The sequence below is a fragment of the Dendrobates tinctorius genome, unplaced genomic scaffold (assembly GCF_039654945.1).
Source record: "Dendrobates tinctorius isolate UK_male_01 unplaced genomic scaffold, ASM3965494v1 ptg000162l, whole genome shotgun sequence".
Lineage (NCBI taxonomy): Eukaryota > Metazoa > Chordata > Amphibia > Anura > Dendrobatidae > Dendrobates > Dendrobates tinctorius.
Genome location: NW_027361829.1, coordinates 13405364 through 13424520, shown reverse-complemented (window position 1 = coordinate 13424520; position 19157 = coordinate 13405364). Strand labels below are relative to the sequence as shown.

The 19157-nt window shown below is 45.9% G+C and overlaps 1 protein-coding gene across 2 annotated transcripts in view; it reads left to right on the top strand.

The window, feature by feature from the left end:
• Positions 1 to 19157, top strand: part of RECK (reversion inducing cysteine rich protein with kazal motifs) — a 675429-nt gene that overhangs the window by 279395 nt on the left and 376877 nt on the right. For both annotated transcript variants that reach the window (XM_073549858.1, XM_073549859.1), the window contains exon 8: positions 17481 to 17678. In XM_073549858.1, coding sequence (XP_073405959.1) covers positions 17481 to 17678 — 198 coding nt within the window. The remainder of the gene's footprint in view (positions 1 to 17480; positions 17679 to 19157) is intronic.

Sequence of the window (19157 nt, the reverse complement as noted above, 5' to 3'; positions counted from 1 at the left end):
CAGCTCCGTCGTGCGATTCCTCCTGAGGAACGGCTACTGGTGACATTACGGTATGTTTTAAAAACAAAGGGGTGTGGTCTGATGTTTTTTTTTGTAAATTTAGTATTCAAAACCTTGGGTAATTAGTTTTCGTGAATGTACTAATATTTTTTTTATAGTTTTTAAAAATAATATACATAAATATTAATTTTACTTCTTTGTCTGTTCACAGATTCCTGGCGACTGGAGAAACCCTATCCTCACTACACTTCCAGTACCGTATTGGAATCTCTACCTTGTCTGGAATTGTTGCTGACACCTGCCGGGCTCTCTGGAATGTTCTTTGCCCAGAATTTATGCCCCTGCCCACCGCTGAAAAGTGGATGGAAATTGCTGACAAATTCTGGACAGTATGCAATTTTCCCAACTGTTTGGGAGCTGTTGATGGGAAACACATACGGATCATCAAACCCCAAAGAACGGGATCTGAGTACTATAATTACAAAAAGTACTTTTCAATAGTACTCATTGCAATTGCGGATGCCGGATGTATGTTTGTAGCAGTGGACATTGGAGCATTTGGCCGTGGTAATGACTCGCAGGCTTTTAAAAACTCAGACATGGGCCGGAGGTTGTATGGCAACCAATTTAATTTCCCTATGCCACGGCCTCTTCCTCACACCGAAGCTCCGCCACTGCCCTTTGTAATGGTTGGCGATGAGGCTTTTCAAATGTGCGGAAACTTACTGAAACCCTACTCCAGCCGGGACTTGGACCACACCAAAAAAATTTTTAATTACAGGCTGACCAGGGCCAGAAGAACTGTCGAGTGTGCTTTTGGGATTCTTGTTTCCAGATGGCGAATTCTGGGCACGGCCATTAATCTTAAACTTGAAACAGTCGATGAGGTGGTGAAGGCCTGTGTGGTTCTACATAACTTTGTGATGGCTAAAGAGCACCCGACCTTTGAACTGGACGATGATGCTCCTAACCCATTGCCTGAATTCACTCAGCACACTCTCAGGTCATCCGTTGAAGTTGGCCAAATGAGGGACAAATTTGCGGCCTACTTTATTTCTGATGTAGGACGGGTGCACTGGCAAGATGAAATGGTGTAATGTTGTTGTTTATGGTAATAAAAATCCTTATTTGATACCATTACTGAGTGCACTATATTTTTTAAACTCCGATTAATTAAAAAACTTCCCATGTATAACTGAATTTTGTTATGTTCACACACCTGGGCAGGTAAATACACATACGAGTTAAAATGCAGCATTGCTAGTCTGCGTTAAATATATTGGAATGAGCAAAGCTGCAGGCCATGAATCAGGAAACCATTTTTTTTCAAGATAAAATTGTGCAAATAGTTTAAAACAAAGTATGTGATTTTCTCAAAACACAACACTCAAAACCCAACCCCAATGAAAGTCCATGGGGAATACAAGTCAGCATTGAGTGGATGAATGTAATCTGCTCCATTAAAAGTTATTACACTAGGCCTTTGAATGACTATACTAGGCCGTGGTATTTCAAATATGAGTATACTAGGCCTTGGGGCTAGTAGTATAGTAATATGTGAAATACCACGGCCTAGTATAGTCATACCAAGGCCTACTGTAATAACTCGATTTTTAACAACTAGCATCTTGTTTCACCAAAAACAAACTGGTGAAACTAGAAAGAAACTTATTTTTTAGACAAGTTTCAACAGTTTGTTTTTCATGAAACCAGATTCTATTTTGTAAAACTAGAGTTATTACACTAGGCCTTGGAATGACTATACTAGGCCGTGGTATTTCAAATATGAGTATACTAGGCCTTGGGGCTAGTAGTATAGTAATATGTGAAATACCACGGCCTAGTATAGTCATACCAAGGCCTACTGTAATAACTCGATTTTTAACAACTAGCATCTTGTTTCACCAAAAACAAACTGGTGAAACTAGAAAGAAACTTATTTTTTAGACAAGTTTCAACAGTTTGTTTTTCATGAAACCAGATTCTATTTTGTAAAACTAGAGTTATTACACTAGGCCTTGGAATGACTATACTAGGCCGTGGTATTTCAAATATGAGTATACTAGGCCTTGGGGCTAGTAGTATATGTGAAATACCACGGCCTAGTATAGTCATACCAAGGCCTACTGTAATAACTCGATTTTTAACAACTAGCATCTTGTTTCACCAAAAACAAACTGGTGAAACTAGAAAGAAACTTATTTTTTAGACAAGTTTCAACAGTTTGTTTTTCATGAAACCAGATTCTATTTTGTAAAACTAGAGTTATTACACTAGGCCTTGGAATGACTATACTAGGCCGTGGTATTTCAAATATGAGTATACTAGGCCTTGGGGCTAGTAGTATATGTGAAATACCACGGCCTAGTATAGTCATACCAAGGCCTACTGTAATAACTCGATTTTTAACAACTAGCATTTTAAACAACTAGCATCTTGTTTCACCAAAAACAAAGTGGTGAAACTAGAAAGAAACTTTATTTTTTAGACAAGTTTCAACAATTTGTTTTTCATGAAACCAGATTCTATTTGGTAAAACTAGAGTTATTACACTAGGCCTTTGAATGACTATACTAGTCCATGTTATTTCACATATGACTATACTAGCCCTTGGGTTGGTTTTTAACATGTATTTACCCATCAGTGTGTGTGAGCGGCGCAAACAACATTAATGAAACTTATTAATGGTGAACCACAAATGTAAATTTATTTTTTATCACAAAAAAAAAATTTAAAAATTATTTTTTACGGCGTTTGGGGGCAGATGGTTTCAATTTGGGGGTGTGCAGGGAATATGCAACACTTGCAGTTGAAGACGGTGTTTGAGGGGAAGGGGCAACAAAACTTGTGGGGGAAGGTAGTCCAGTTAAGGGAATTAAACTTGGAACACTTGTAGGAGAGGAAATCTGTTCAGTTACATTAGTTGTAATGGCATGTCGCCGTAGGCTTGTGTGCCTGGACCGACTTTGGCCCAATGCCCGCCTTGATTGATTTCGCCTTGAAGTAGGGGCAAATATGGAATGTAGGTCCCCCGTCTGCTGGTATGGCTGCTGCTGCTGAGGTGGCGGCTGCTGCTGCTGAGGTTGCGGCTGCTGCTGAGGTGGCGGCTGCTGCTGAGGTGGCAGCTGCTGCTGAGGTGGTTGCTGCTGCTGAGGTGGTTGCTGCTGCTGCTGAGGTGGCGGCTGCTGCTGAGGTGGTTGCTGCTGCTGCTGAGGTGGCGGCTGCTGCTGAGGTGGCTGCTGCTGCTGAGGTGGCGGCTGCTGAGTTGGCTGCTGCTGCTGAGGTGGCTGATGCTGCTCTTCTTGGTCAGTGCTCGTCCTTGCAGGAGGACTGGTGGCGGCAGTGATGGCCCAGGTTTGCAGAGTGGTGGTGGCAGGGCTACTACATGTTGTTGTAGCGGCAGGGCTGTTCCATGTTTGCCTAGTGGTGGCTGAGCTCCACGCATGCATGGGATTGGCGGTGGTGCTCCAGACAGGAGCAGCGCTTGCCATGGTGGTGTCGGTGAAGTGACCAGCTGCACTCAGACTTGTGGTGGTGTAACGGTGGGTGTCCAGCCTTTGAAGAGAGGTGTCCGTGCAGTGGTATGCAGCACAAGTCGGTAGTGAGGTGAAGCGAGTCAATGGTGGCACAGGTGGAAAGGACACCACTGACTGCTGACCGTACCGATTATGCTGCATAGCCTGCAAGAAAGCATTGAAAACATTCAGCTGTTGATCAGGACTAAGGTGTTCCGCCATGCCCTTTTCAATCTTACTAAAAAAATGGTGTGCTGGTCTGTTGAGGTCGGCCTCCAGACGGTCAAGGCGCTGTTCTACAGAATTGAAGCGGTGTTCAAAGTGGTTAAAACCACGTTCCATCAGTGCAAAACCGCTTTCAACTCTGTCGGACAGTGACTTGAGGCTGGAATTAAATGTCTCGCTCAAATGCATAAACTCGGGCAAGACATTCCTGTCCAAGGCCCTCTGCCGCTGGCGGGTAGTGCCCGCATAACCAGTGGCAGAGACCTGGGACAGGGGAACACCTGATGGCCCAGCTTCCTGGTCACCAGCTGTGTGTGTGTGGGACCTGCAAGGTGCTTCCTGGCTGTCGGATGGCTGGGACGGGTCAGAGGACGTCCGACGAAGGACCGCTCCAGGGCCAGGTTGCAGGGTGCTGCTCCAGGTGCTGTGGAAGAAAGGAAAATCATTACTACCATGCCTTTACAAGAAGCATCAGCTGTGGATTAGAAAAACACAGATTAATAGAAATAAAAACCCAAAATGTATAATACTTACGATCTTGTGGCAAGGACCGGTCTTAGGAACTGCAACGCGTGATAGTGACGGTATCTAGTTCTGGTCCTTGACGCAGATCCACTGCGAACCTGGCCCTCAGCACGAACATCACTGTTGAAGCGGTCCTTGATCGAACGCCAACGTGTTCGGACTTTGTCCACTGTTGATAAAAAAAAACAGTGCCGTCAAGTACAACAGTCACTGCTTCACAATTTAGCAATACAATACTCAAAGCAGTCACTGTACACCCCGATGACACTGTTGGGTTTCCTGCTAGAATACACCTAGCACGAAACCCAACAGTGCCGTCAAGGACAACAGTCACTGCGGCACAATGTAGCAATACAATACTCAAAGCAGTCACTGTAGACCACGATGACACTGTTGGGTTTCCTGCTAGAATACGCCTAGCACGAAACCCAACAGTGCCGTCAAGGACAACAGTCACTGCGGCACAATGTAGCAATACAATACTCAAAGCAGTCACTGTAGACCACGATGACACTGTTGGGTTTCCTGCTAGAATACGCCTAGCACGAAACCCAACAGTGCCGTCAAGGACAACAGTCACTGCGGCACAATGTAGCAATACAATACTCAAAGCAGTCACTGTAGACCACGATGACACTGTTGGGTTTCCTGCTAGAATACGCCTAGCACGAAACCCAACAGTGCCGTCAAGGACAACAGTCACTGCGGCACAATGTAGCAATACAATACTCAAAGCAGTCACTGTAGACCACGATGACACTGTTGGGTTTCCTGCTAGAATACGCCTAGCACGAAACCCAACAGTGCCGTCAAGGACAACAGTCACTGCGGCACAATGTAGCAATACAATACTCAAAGCAGTCACTGTAGACCACGATGACACTGTTGGGTTTCCTGCTAGAATACGCCTAGCACGAAACCCAACAGTGCCGTCAAGGACAACAGTCACTGCGGCACAATGTAGCAATACAATACTCAAAGCAGTCACTGTAGACCCCGATGACACTGTTGGGTTTCCTGCTAGAATACGCCTAGGACGAAACCCAACAGTGCCGTCAAGGACAACAGTCACTGCGGCACAATGTAGCAATACAATACTCAAAGCAGTCACTGTAGACCCCGATGACACTGTTGGGTTTCCTGCTAGAATACGCCTAGCACGAAACCCAACAGTGCCGTCAAGGACAACAGTCACTGCGGCACAATGTAGCAATACAATACTCAAAGCAGTCACTGTAGACCACGATGACACTGTTGGGTTTCCTGCTAGAATACGCCTAGCACGAAACCCAACAGTGCCGTCAAGGACAACAGTCACTGCGGCACAATGTAGCAATACAATACTCAAAGCAGTCACTGTAGACCACGATGACACTGTTGGGTTTCCTGCTAGAATACGCCTAGCACGAAACCCAACAGTGCCGTCAAGGACAACAGTCACTGCGGCACAATACAGAGCAGGGAAATACTCACTAAACGCCTTTTTGGCGGATGCTGTGGCGCTGTCCCAGCCATCCATCAACGCTGCGGCCACCTCATTCCATAGCCGCCGTGTCACCACATTGTCCTTGTACAGCCGGTCACGGCTGTCCCACAACGGCGAACGCTCCTGGACCAGGCTGATGAGCTGCTCATTATCCAGGTAGACGTCTTCATCCCGTTGTGGAACCTAGACAAAACACATTCATTAGAATAATCAAATTTAAATTGACTAAAAAGTTACAAAAAAAGAAAAAAAAAAAAGAGTAAAAATAGAAGATAAAAAAAAAAAAAAAACATTACAAATCATTTGATACTTACATTACGTATCACCACCGGGACTTGGCTTCGCTGCTCCTGCTGTTCGCCCTCACTATTCCCGTCCGCAGATGATGATGACGATGTCTGAAAGTTGAAAAAAACGTAAGAGATTTGGAGAAGCAGCAGATATACTTACCAGATGCACGAAAATAATCACCTCACGGTCTGCTTGCGCCAATTCCTGCCGCGATGGGGAATACTCCGATTCTGAAGACATACTGCATGTAAAAATAATAAAAATCATTAGTACATACATAATTTAAAAGGACAGGCATATAATGTAATATACTCACATTCTTCGCTGATATAATGGGTTCTTGGTTGAATGTCTGCTCTTCAATCTGTCTAGTGTAGTAGTGGCAGAGTTTTGGCAGGCACCTCCTTTATATAGCCTTTTTTTTTTGGACTTTAGAAGATTCTAACTAGGATAAAAAGTGGACACCACCCAAAAAACGCTGCGCTAAAAAAGCGCATACCTGCGCATGCCAGTGCGCACGTATGCGCATCCATAGGCTATAATGGCCATTTTTAGCGCAAAACGTGCGCATACGTGCGCATGCGATTTTTTCAAGGGCCAAAAAATGCAACATGCAGCGTCTGGAAAATACCAACGCACACCCCAAAAAAACGCAGCGCATGAAAATCGCATACATGCGCTTACAAGTGCGCAGGTATGCGCACCCATGTTAAATATAGGGGAAAAATCGCATGCGCACGTATGCGTTTTTTTCCAGCGCTAAAAAACGCAAATGTGAAACCAGCCTAAGCCTCTCCAATTGCATCCATGCAGCAAAAAAACCCCTAGCCCACTATTTTCAGGAACAGGTAGTAGATACCTACAAGAAAAATATGATAATACTCAACCTATCTGCCTGGATGCTGTTTCCCCAACAACTGTGTGTCCAGGATTCTGATGCCGATGTCCATCACATGATTCAGAAAGAGGACTTCATCTTTCTCTAGCAGCACCCCCTTTCACAGGAAAGGGACTCAGTGCTTGCTTAGCCGTACTTTAAGTATTGGGGACAGGCAAAAGTTGCCTGCTTTTCTCTTGGCACTGAGAGTCAATGGGCTGTGACCCCCTACTTCTTGTCCATCCTACACTCACCAATGTGAACACTTCACTGGGCAAGTCCCTGGGTGCCCGGGGAGCCCACCGTTTCTAGTCTGGACAACTTTTGTGACATCACTAATGTGTTGGAAGCCTGCTCCTTCCTCCCTGCTTTCCTCTGAGGTCGGTAACAACTGGAGGTGGCAAGCCCATTGTAGGGAAGTGGACTGACCTATGGACCTGTCTGAAGTAGGAAAGTGAATGTAAGATGTGTACTTGACATGGACTGGTGTATATATATGGGGAAACAGCTAGAATTAGGAAGAGATGGTGCAGGATCGGGTTTTGGCCACTAGGGGGAGACAAAGAAAAGCAGGAGTAGGAGACAGTGCAGGACTGAGGTTTGGCCACTAGAGGGAGACAGAAGAAAGTAGAAAAAGGACTTAACAGCAGCTAAAGCTAAAGAAACTGCAAAGTGAAGGTGGGCGGAGTTACAGGGACTCAAGAGGGGAATTCACAGGGAGGGGAATAAAAAGGGAGCCAGAGTTCCAGAAGGAAGCCAGTCCAGGAGGAAGAGTTCAGCGGAGGGGAAGACTGAAGGAGGAAGAGACTAAAAGAGGAAGCGCTCCGAAAGGGACTGGAAGGAGAGACAGTCAGGGGGGTGGCCCTGACAGGAGAGCCGCAGGACAGAGGAAGCCCGGGGGTACCAAACAGACGGGCTCGGACAGGCGAAGTGCTGTGGTGGTAGGCCTAGGGCAGCCACAGCGATAGAACCGCGAGGGACGTCACTGTAGGAGAGAGAAGGAGGTGCAAGGTACCCGGGCCTGTGTGTACGGAAGCTGTCGTGTTGCTGTGGTCGTCGGGAGGATGGCCAATAAAGAGGACCTGTTGAACTCACATCGGTTTCTGTCTGTAGTCTGTCTGCGGCGAAAAAGGGACCACCCCTCAGTCGGCACACGTACCTACACCATTACCCAACCTGGAGGTTCCCGAGAGGGACTCCTTATGCTTTTCTTCTGGACTCTAAATCACTGGATGTCTTGTCCTTCTCAGCTGGCATACTTCAAGGGGTGACTGAGCATATCCCTCCCTTATCCCATGCAGCATGCTCTGGACAGAGGTCTGCAGCCAGTCTGCACCTCTGACGCCGGCAGTATTTCTAGGCTGCTGCAGCATCTAATTTTCGGACTGTATCATATGAAAAAACAGCCAGAGACAGGGATAGCAGGAAAATTGCTTTCCTCAGAGCTGTACCTGAAATAGCTGACTCCTCACAACCTTTTAAAGCCCTCCTTCCTTCAGTGGCCCACCCCACTCTGATATCACCCTTATTAACTCCCCTTTCCATTAATCCTTCCTATCCTTAATCCCCTTGTTCACTCTATTCCCACCCAAAACCCTGTCATGTCATCCTCCTTTCAAAGCCAGGCACAGCCAGACGGCCTTTGTTTATGTAAGAGTAAATATAAATCTCCAATACCCCAGGTAGGTTGCCCAGGAACATGAAGCACCTTTTACCTTAACACCCATATTATAACTGTCAGTGACTATCACTGTACTATAAGTTGGTATTAAAAGTTAGCACTAACAAGCCTCCTTATTTTTCTTTGTTCAAGGCTCAACAATTTGCTAGATACATGGCATGGAATAACTATTTTTTTTAATAAAAAAAATTCATTATACTCTATTGCAAGATGCTTATGATTATACATGTTAGGCGTCGGGTTCCTGGGACTGCACAACAGGGACCCAGAGCCGTACATCCAGCGGTCTCCCATTCCTCTCCGACCGGTCAGGTACCTGCTCAGCAATCGCAGCGATCCAGGCATTCTGCTCAGACTCGCTCTGTGAGCCTGGATGTTGCTGCCACCTCTGGTGCAGCAATGGTAGCGCAACCTGCTCTGCAGGGAACCGCTCCAGAAGCTAAGTCCTCTCGCCGTGCTGCTGGGCATGCCCGCAAGATGACCTCTCAGTGGAGCGCAGGGGTCACATGCTCAGGTCCTGTGTCGGATCTGATTGGTCCTTCCCAGAGTACTGGAAGGTCCCAGAAGCGCATGGCTATAAAAAGCCCGCATGGTGGCTCGGCCATGCGCTAGTGTAGACCTACAGATGACTACCCATTCCTGCTACTACATGTGGGGACAAATGACACCGCAAGAAACAACCTGGAAACCATCTGCAGAGACTTTGAAGACTTAGGCAAGAAAGTGAAAGAACTAGGAGCGCAGGTGGTCTTCTCTTCCATCCTCCCAGTGGATGGCCATGGAACAAGGAGGTGGAATAAGATTCTGCAGGTGAACAACTGGCTACGTCGATGGTGCCGTCAGCAACGGTTTGGATTTATGGATCACGGAGTGAATTACCTTTACGATGGACTACTTGCTAGAGATGGGGTGCACCTTACGAAGACTGGAAAACATGTATTTGGAAGTCGCCTTGCTACACTTGTAAGGAGAGATTTAAACTAGAACAACATGGGAAGGGAAGCAAAAGACCAGATAAAGCCATACACCTGACAAATGCTATTGAGAACTCTGCTATTAGAAGTGGAAAGGAAGAACAAAGACAAAAGAATCTAATTAATAAAAATATTAGAGAAAGAGAAACCAATCACAAACTAAAATGTTTCTATACTAATGCACAAAGCATGGGCAACAAACAAGGAGAATTGGAACTACTAACAAAGGAAAATAAATATGATTTCATTGAAATCACTGAAACTTGGTGGGACAATACACATGATTGGAATACAAGACTAGAAGGATATAACTTATTTGCAAGAAACAGACTTGATAAACGAGGAGGAGGTGTCGCATTGTATGTTAGAAACGCGTATATCTGCACAGAGATTGAAGCTTCGGAGACTGGGAGTTCTGTGGAAACTGTTTGGGTAAGAATACAAGGACAGAACAATGGAAAGGACACCATTGTAGGCATTTACTACAGGCCGCCTGTGCAAGCTGAAGATATGGATGAACTCTTTATGCATCAAATGGCCAAGTTCTCCAAAAAATATGACATAGTTGTCATGGGAGATTTCAACTATCCAGACATTTGTTGGGAATCTCTCTCAGGCAAAACTAACAGGTCAAGGAAATTCTTATCCTCTCTTGCTGACAACTTTATCTTCCAAAAGGTAGGGGAGAAAACAAGGGGAACTTTTACCTTGGATCTAATCCTTATAAACAGGGAGGAAATGGTTGAGGAGGTAAAAGTGGCTGGGACCCTAGGAGGTAGCGACCATGCTATTTTAGAATTTTGGATAACTAGAGGAGGAAGACCTGTGAAGACTCAGACGTCAAGATTAGATTTCAGAAAGGCAGATTTTAAGGGATTCAGAAAGAGAATTGGAGGGATCCAATGGCTGGATATCCTTAAAGACAAAAATGTCCAGGAAGGATGGGAAATCTTGAAAAATGAAATTCTCAAAGCACAATTGTTAACAATTCCGAAAAGAGGGAAGAATAGGAAGCATTTAAGGAAGCCAGGATGGATGAACACAGAACTTATGCACATGCTAAAAAGGAAGAAAAAATTGTTTATAAAATGGAAAGAGGGAGGCATATCTAAAAAAGAATATAATGCTGTCTGCAGAACCTGCAGGGCACAAATCAGATTATCTAAAGCTGACAATGAATTGAGGCTTGCAAGAGATGTCAAAAGCAATAATAAAGGATTTTGGGGATATGTCAAAAGTAAAAGAAAAGTCAAAGATGCTATAGGATTTTTACAGGATGAAAATGATGAAATGGTAAGACAGGATGTTGAGAAGGCCGAACTTTTAAATTCCTATTTTGCATCTGTTTTCTCTCAGAAAGGAAATGTAACATCAACTGTTCTTCACTGTCCTATTAAGGAAATAGAAGAATCCAGGATATCTATAAACAGAAAAATAGTAAGGAAACACTTAGATAAGCTAAATGAATTCAAGTCTCCAGGTCCAGATGAATTACACCCAAGAGTACTGAAGGAGATAGCAGAAGAAATTTTTGAACCCCTCTCCATAATCTTTGAAAATTCTTGGAGAACAGGAGAAGTCCCAGAAGACTGGAGAAGAGCAAATGTTGTTCCTATCTTCAAAAAGGGGAAGAAGGTGGACCCAGGCAACTATAGGCCGGTGAGTCTGACTTCTACAGTATACCAGGAAAGATCTTTGAACAAATTATTAAACAACATGTATGTCAGTACCTGGATAATAATGAAGTGATTAAACAGAGTCATCATGGGTTTGTAACTAATAAGGCATGTCAGACTAACTTAATTTCCTTCTATGACGGAATCACTGATTGGGTGGATCAAGGAAATGCTGTAGATATATTATATCTTGACTTCAGCAAAGCATTTGACAAAGTATCTCATACAATCCTTATTGAAAAAATGACTAAGTATGGAATGGACAAGGCAACTGTTAGGTGGATTCATAACAGGCTTAGTGATCGGACCCAAAGAGTGGCCGTAAATGGCTGCATATCCAGTTGGAAGAATGTCTCAAGTGGGGTACCACAGGGCTCTGTCCTGGGCCCTGTATTGTTCAACATCTTTATCAACGATTTAGATGAAGGAATTGAGGGTAAACTGATTAAATTTGCTGATGACACAAAGCTAGGAGGGATAGCTAATACTAGAGAAGAGAGAGAGGATTCAAAGAGATTTAAACAAACTGGAGAAGTGGGCAGCAACTAACAGAATGGTTTTTAACAGGGAAAAATGCAAAGTACTACATCTGGGCAATAAAAATGAAAAAAGCATATACAGAATGGGAGGAATAGGCCTAAGCAACAGCACATGTGAAAAAGCCTTGGGTATACTAATAGATCACAGACTGAATATGAGTCAACAGTGTGATGCAGCAGCAAAAAAGGCAAATGCAATTCTAGGATGTATTAACAGAAGCATACAGTCTAGATCACGTGAAGTCATTATTTCCCTCTACTCCTCTTTGGACAGACCTCATCTGGAATATTGTGTCCAGTTTTGGGCACCACATTTTAAAAAAGACATCAACAAACTGGAGCAAGTTCAGAAAAGAGCAACCAGAATGGTGACCGGACTGCAAACCCTGTCTTATGAGGAAAGGTTTCAGGATTTGGGATTGTTTAGTTTGCAAAAGAGAAGACTGAGAGGAGACTTAATAGCTGTCTACAAATATCTAAAGGGCTGTCACATTGTAGAAGGATCAACTTTATTCTCATTTGCACAAGGAAAGACTAGAAGCAATGGGATGAAACTGAATGGGAGGAGACACAGATTAGATATTAGAAAAAACTTTTTGACAGTTAGCGTGATCAATGAGTGGAACAAGCTGCCACGAGAAGTGGTGAGTTCTCCTTCAATGGAAGTCTTCAAACAGAGGCTGGACAGACATCTGACTGGGATGATTTAGCGAATCCTGCTTTGAGCAGGGGGTTGGACCAGATTTCCTAGGAGGTCCCTTCCAACTCTACGATTCTATGATTCTATTCTATGATTATGCTGTGTGTGAAAGGTGCTGGATGCATGTGTCTGGTGACTGACTTATTTGAAAGCCCCTTCCCTCTGATATTATGAATGGTGACAGAGTGTTGGTTATAGTCAGTTCCAGGTAGTGGCAAGCTAGGCGCCACTGTGCTTACCGCACCTTACACTAGCGTCCGTCGGTGTCCGGCTCTCCGGCACCGTCGCTTATCGGCTACAGTTACCACCGCGCTGCAGTAGCAGCATCTATTGGCGTTCGCGGCTGCGACGCCACACGCCGGCTGGCCTGTGGAGTTAACAGGTCCAGCGTTCCTTTCTCTTTTACATTAGGGCGTCTCTGTGTCATAAACAGAGTCTGCCTTAACTACCTCGGGTGACGTTAAGCCGAGTGCTCTACTTCGCCATCTAGTGAGTTTGCCATTATCCAGCAGCAGTCTTTACACCTACCACACGGTGGACCCCGGACGGCGAACGCACCTCCTATTATTTATATTTGGTGCGTTCTGCCTTCCCTAACATTACACTAGCGCCAGGGTCTGGCTGGTAATGGCAGACCTGCTCCAGCTGCAGCGCTACATTCGGCAGCTGGAGAGCAGGTTGGCGGCTATTGAGAGCACCAACTCAGCCGCGAATGCTGCGCTAGCTGCTGCTCAGACAGTCGCAGAGGCTGTCTCACGTGTGCCCGCATGTTTGCCTATGCCGACAATTTCTCGCCTCCCGCTCCCGACAAGTTTTCGGGTGACAGTGCCACCTGTAGGGGATTCGTGAGCCAGTGCTCTATTCAGCTTGAGTTACTGGCTGCACGGTTCCCTACAGAGCGGGCTAAGGTGGGCTTTATTGTCTCACTGTTGTCTGGCAGGGCATTACAGTGGGCTACGCCATTGTGGGCACGTGATGATCCCGTCTGCGGGCGAACTCTCTCTTTGCCAAGCTGGAGAAGTGCCAGTTTGAGCAGGAGTCCTTGCCGTTCCTGGGATATATAATCTTGGCCCAGGGGTTGGCTATGGATCCTGCCAAACTGCAGGCGGTGATGGATTGGCAGGAACCCCATTGACTCAAAGCGGTGCAGCGCTTTTTAGGGTTCGTAAATTATTACCGTCAGTTTATACCGCACTTTTCCACACTGGTGGCTCCTTTGGTTGCTCTCACTAAAAAAGGAGCTAACCCCAACGCTTGGTCTGAACAGGTCTCCAAGGCCTTCACGTCTATAAAATCTCATTTTGCTGGAGCTCCCATCTTACATCGTCCCGATGTAGATAAGCCATTTATTCTGGAGGTTGATGCCTCTTCCGTCGGTGCTGGAGCATTCCTTTTCCAGAAGGATGCTCAAGGTCGGAAGCATCCCTGCTTCTTCTTCTCAAAGACCTTCTCACCGGCGGAGAAGAATTACTCCATCGGTGACAGGGAGTTGCTAGCCATGAAGTTGGCCTTTTCCGAGTGGAGACATCTCCTGGAGGGAGCTCGGTTTCCCTTCCAGGTATATACGGACCATAAAAATCTGGTCTATTTACAGACGGCCCAGCGCTTGAACTCTCGTCAGGCTAGGTGGTCGCTCTTCTTTTCCCGCTTCCGCTTCACCCTGCATTATCTCTCAGGGGAAAAGAACGTCCGTGCGGATGCTCTCTCACGCTCGGTGGTTTCTGTGGAAGAAGGAGAGGCTGAGCCTCGGCTAATTCTCCCGCCGGAGAGTTTTACGACCGTGGCTCCAATTGCTCTCGAGTCAGTGCCACCGGGCAAGACCTTGGTGCCTCCCCAGCTACGGCCGGAGGTTCTCGCTTGGGCACATGACTCCAGGGTAGGTGGTCATTTTGGCAATAAGCGAACCACTGAACTCCTGGCAAGGTCATATTGGTGGCTGCATATGGCTCGAGATGTTAAGGAATACGTACAAGCATGCGTCTCGTGTGCACGGAACAGACCCTCTAGACAGAGGCCGGCGGGGCTTTTGTATCCTCTGGCAGTGGCGGATAGACCTTGGGAGATGGTTGGCATGGACTTCGTGGTTGGCCTGCCCAAGTCTGGCGGCAGTACGGTCATCTGGGTGGTCACTGACCATTTTTCCAAAATGGTGCATCTGGTGCCACTCGCACGGTTGCCTTCCGCTCGTGGTCTTGCCACTCTATTCATAAAGCACGTATTCCATTTACATGGCATGCCAGACAAAATCGTTAGTGATCGAGGTCCTCAGTTCACGTCTCGGTTTTGGAGGGAGCTCTGCAGTCTACTCAGCATCGAGCTAAACCTGTCCTCCGCTTACCATCCTGACACGAACGGTTTGGTTGAGAGAGCCAACCAAACCTTGGTCACGTACCTGCGTCATTTTGTCTCTGCCAGGCAGGATGACTGGGCATCCTTGCTACCATGGGCTGAGTTTGCCCTGAATAATGCAGTGGCTGATTCCACTGGTTAGACGCCATTTCTTTTAAACTACGGCCAACATCCACGCGTCCCTGTCCCGATGCCATTGTCCTCCGCTGACTCCAGGGTGGCAGACTGGGCAGTGGAAGCTCGCAACATTTGGGATCGCACTCAGGATGCTATCCGGGCCTCTAAAGAAAGGATGAGGGCGTCCGCCGACACACATCGGCGACCCGCTCCAAGCTTCTCCCTCGGCGACATGGTGTGGCTCTCTACTTGAAATATCAAGCTGCGAGTCGAGTCCCCCAAGTTCGCGCCGCTATACATTGGACCTTTTAAGGTTCTCGAGCATATCAGCTCAGTGGTCTACCGCCTGGCTCTTCCGCCACGCTTAGCCATTTCGAACGTTTTCCATGTGTCCCTCTTCAAACCAGTTCATATGGCCCGGTTCTCCGAGTCATCTGCCGGGTCATCAGACTTGTCGTCTGACGAGTTCGAGGTTAACGCCATTGTGGGATGCAGGATTGTCCGTGGCAAAAAATTTTATTTGGTGGATTGGAAGGGTCATGGACCAGAGGCTCAGACCTGGAAGCCGGTAGAGAATATCCATGCTCCACTCCTGATTGTGGCCTTTGGGTGCAGCGAGGCTCAGAGGGGGGGGCCCATGTTAGGCGTTAGGTTCCTGGGATTGCACAACAGGAATCCAGAGCCATAGATCCAGCAGTCTCCCATTCCTCTCCGACCGCTCAGGGACCTGCTCAGCAATCCCAGCGATCCAGGCGTCCTGCTCAGACTCGCTCTGTGAGCCTGGATGTTGCTGCCACCTCTGGTGCAGCAATGGTAGCGCAACCTGCTCTGCAGGGAACCACTCCAGAGGCTAAGTCCTCTCGCTGTGCTGCTGGGCATGCCCGCAAGATGACCTCTCAGTGGAGAGCAGGGGTCACATGCTCAGGTCCTGTGTCGGATCTGATTGGTCCTTCCCAGAGTACTGGAAGGTCCCGGAAGCGCATGGCTATAAAAAGCCCGCATGGCGGCTCGGCCATGCGCTAGTGTAGACTATTATGCTGTGTGTGAAAGGTGATGGATGCATGTGTCTGGTGACTGACTTATTTGAAACCCCCTTCCCTCTGATATTATGAATGGTGACAGAGTGTTGGTCATAGTCAGTTCCAGGTAGTGGCAAGCTAGGCGCCACTGTGCTTACCGCACCTTACACTAGCGTCCATCGGTGTCCGGCTCTCCGGCACCGTCGCTTATCGGCTACAGTTACCACCGCGCTGCAGTAGCAGCATCTATTGGCGTTCGCGGCTGCGACGCCACACGCCGGCTGGCCTGTGGAGTTAACAGGTCCAGCGTTACTTTCTCTTTTATATTAGGGTGTCTCTGTGTCGTAAACAGAGTCTGCCTTAACTACCTCGGGTGACGTTAACCCGAGTGCTCTACTTTGCCATCTAGCGAGTTTGCCATTATCCAGCAGCGGTCTTTACACCTACCGCACGGTGGACCCCGGGCGGCGAATGCACCTCCTATTATTTATATTTGGTGCGTTCTGCCGTCCCTAACAATATATTTCTATGTGGGGCCACCCACAAGTCGTGATGTGAATTTGTTAACGTGGTGGTTCGAAGATAAAGTAATTTTCCTCCCAAATCCCTATTTGTTTGATGCCATAATCCAAACTGTTTTCTAATATAATTGCATTAAAAATTCCCTAACCTAGTAATTAACTGGTAACGGAATAATCGGCGTGCAGAGACCAGTGACATCACTTGTGAGTGGTGGCGCTGGTCTCTGTACACTGGTATTCCAACAATGTTGTGTTGCATGCTCGCTACTGCTGATGTGAACCAAGAACAGAGCACTCTGTGATTGGGCACATCGCATACTGAACAGGGATAGGCCCCTGAAACAAGTGTCACTTATGACGCTCCGTTTCAAGGCTCGGGCTGCGGCAGTAACCGCAGCCTATGCCCCCTGATACCACTTTGTTTGAGTAACCCAGCATGCACTTGGATTCTCAAATGAAGCATCCTCAAAAAGGAAGTAGCGAAAAAAGTACAATCGCAGTTAGATAGTGTAGCTAGGTAAGGATAGGGAATTTTTAATGCAAGTATGTGGAAAATTGTATGGATAATGGCTTCAAATAGAGATTTATGAGGAACATTACTTTGCCTTTGGACCATCCCTTTAACAAATTCAAGAAAAGGTATAATAAACACATTTGTAACCTTTTACTTCTCCAAATTAAAAATTAATACGTGCCATTGTGAATAATTTGGTAATCACTGTAGGTGTGACGGGTATAGACCTTTTTTCCCCAGCGCTTCTTGTTTTTGACCTTTGTACTCTGGTGTAGCATTTTATTTGTGACTTTAATGTAAGATTCTGTAATAATTTCATAGCTTTAATATACTGTACTATATGTTAGAAAATGATTATTGTGGACAACATGGTATAATAGTATTCTCCATATTTACGGTAACTAATCTAGATACTTGGTATAAAAGTGATGAATTAAAAGTGTATTATTGTTTTTTTTTTTTACTTTTCAGTGGGTTCTGTGTGCTGTAGTTATGCTGGTCGGCACACTAACTGTCGAGAATACTGCCAAGCTATATTTCGAACTGATTCATCTCCAGGACCATCACAGATAAAAGCAGTGGAAAATTACTGTGCAGCCATCAGTCCGCCACTCCTGGAGTGTGTAAATAACTATACACAGTCCTACCCAGTGAGAAATGCAAGCGACAGTAAGTTATCATTTTGCACTATTGAGCTGTTAAACATTATTGATGGGTCCATTTCTATCAGGAAATTAAAATTACTACACGTAGAGAAAAAGAGCTGAATATACAGAATATTGTATTTCTCAAATGACAAATCTTAGTTTTTAACACTTAATAATAATCTTTATTTATGTGGCACCAACATATTCCGCAGCGTTTTACAATTCATCAGTTCATATACAAGCCATAAGTAGCAACGTTAAACATAATATAATAATTAAAGCAAAAATAATGAAGACCCAGCTCGTAAGAGCTTACAGACACCACACAAAGACTTCGGACATGACACCCGATGTTAAGCCAAAGTTTGCTAGGTGTTGCTACTAAATTGCACCGAATGCATTCTGTTGCGTTGCGACACCGAGGGTACATCCTATGCAACAAGCAAGTCGCAAAAACTCTGATGCAATTTGACTTCTTGTAACTTCCTTGACGTGGTTGCAGAACCCCCGGGGAGTCACAATGCACTGTGAAATACCTAGCAATCTTTGGCCTGTCACAGTCAACTTTTACATGCTGCCCAATCCTTAGGCAGCCTGGACTGGACATTGGCTGTATTCTCAGCCTGGCATGTGTGACTTTGAAACATTGAAGCATTCCAGAGAAAAATATGCCTTAATAGCTGCCCACCTCTGTCAGTGAATGACAGATTTCTGCCTATTCGCACATGTAGGCAAAGACAGATCAATGCAGGACAGTGGGTGAGGAGAAGCTGCCAGGGACCCACCTATCCAACTACGGTAATCATTCTTGTGGCTCGATCCTCGGCAACTATTAAAGTATGTTTTTCATTGAAACACCACATCCTGGTACATTCTGTTCACGGATTGAGAAGCATGTATCAGATGTCAGGTTTAAGGTTAATACATTATTGTGTTGAGCCCATCCCTTGTTGCAGATTCCTTTGTCTTCTTTTAGACTACATAGCTGGTTGTGTGCTGAATAGAACTGGTTCTTAACTTATGTGTACAAGAAAACTGACATACAGAACTTTGCAGTGCTTTTGCATTTTTTAATGAAACCAGATGTTACTATGTTAATATTTTCACGCGAGTATCACAGTGCTTGGATGGGCTCGTTACTCAGTGAACAATTGCGGTGCTCGATTTAAAACTTAAATCCCCGCCCCGAATCTTTAACACCTGTTGAGCAGCTAATAAGCATGCAAGGATTGCCTGTGAGTCACGGTAATGCCGTAGCCATCTTGGTAGTGGCATTGCTGTGATTGGCTGGCCATCTGACATGAGCAGAGATGATAAAAGGACAGACGCCGCCCGGCTCAACACACTGACACCATTGTACAGGTCTGGGACACTTCATATTGGAGGGAGAGTGAGCTTGTCTAGGCCTGTGTGTACAGTATAATGAATCAAAGACCTGTAGTGTAGATACCGGTGCTGAAGATGAGCCATCATGCTAACAGCCCTTTTAAGCGCTAATCAA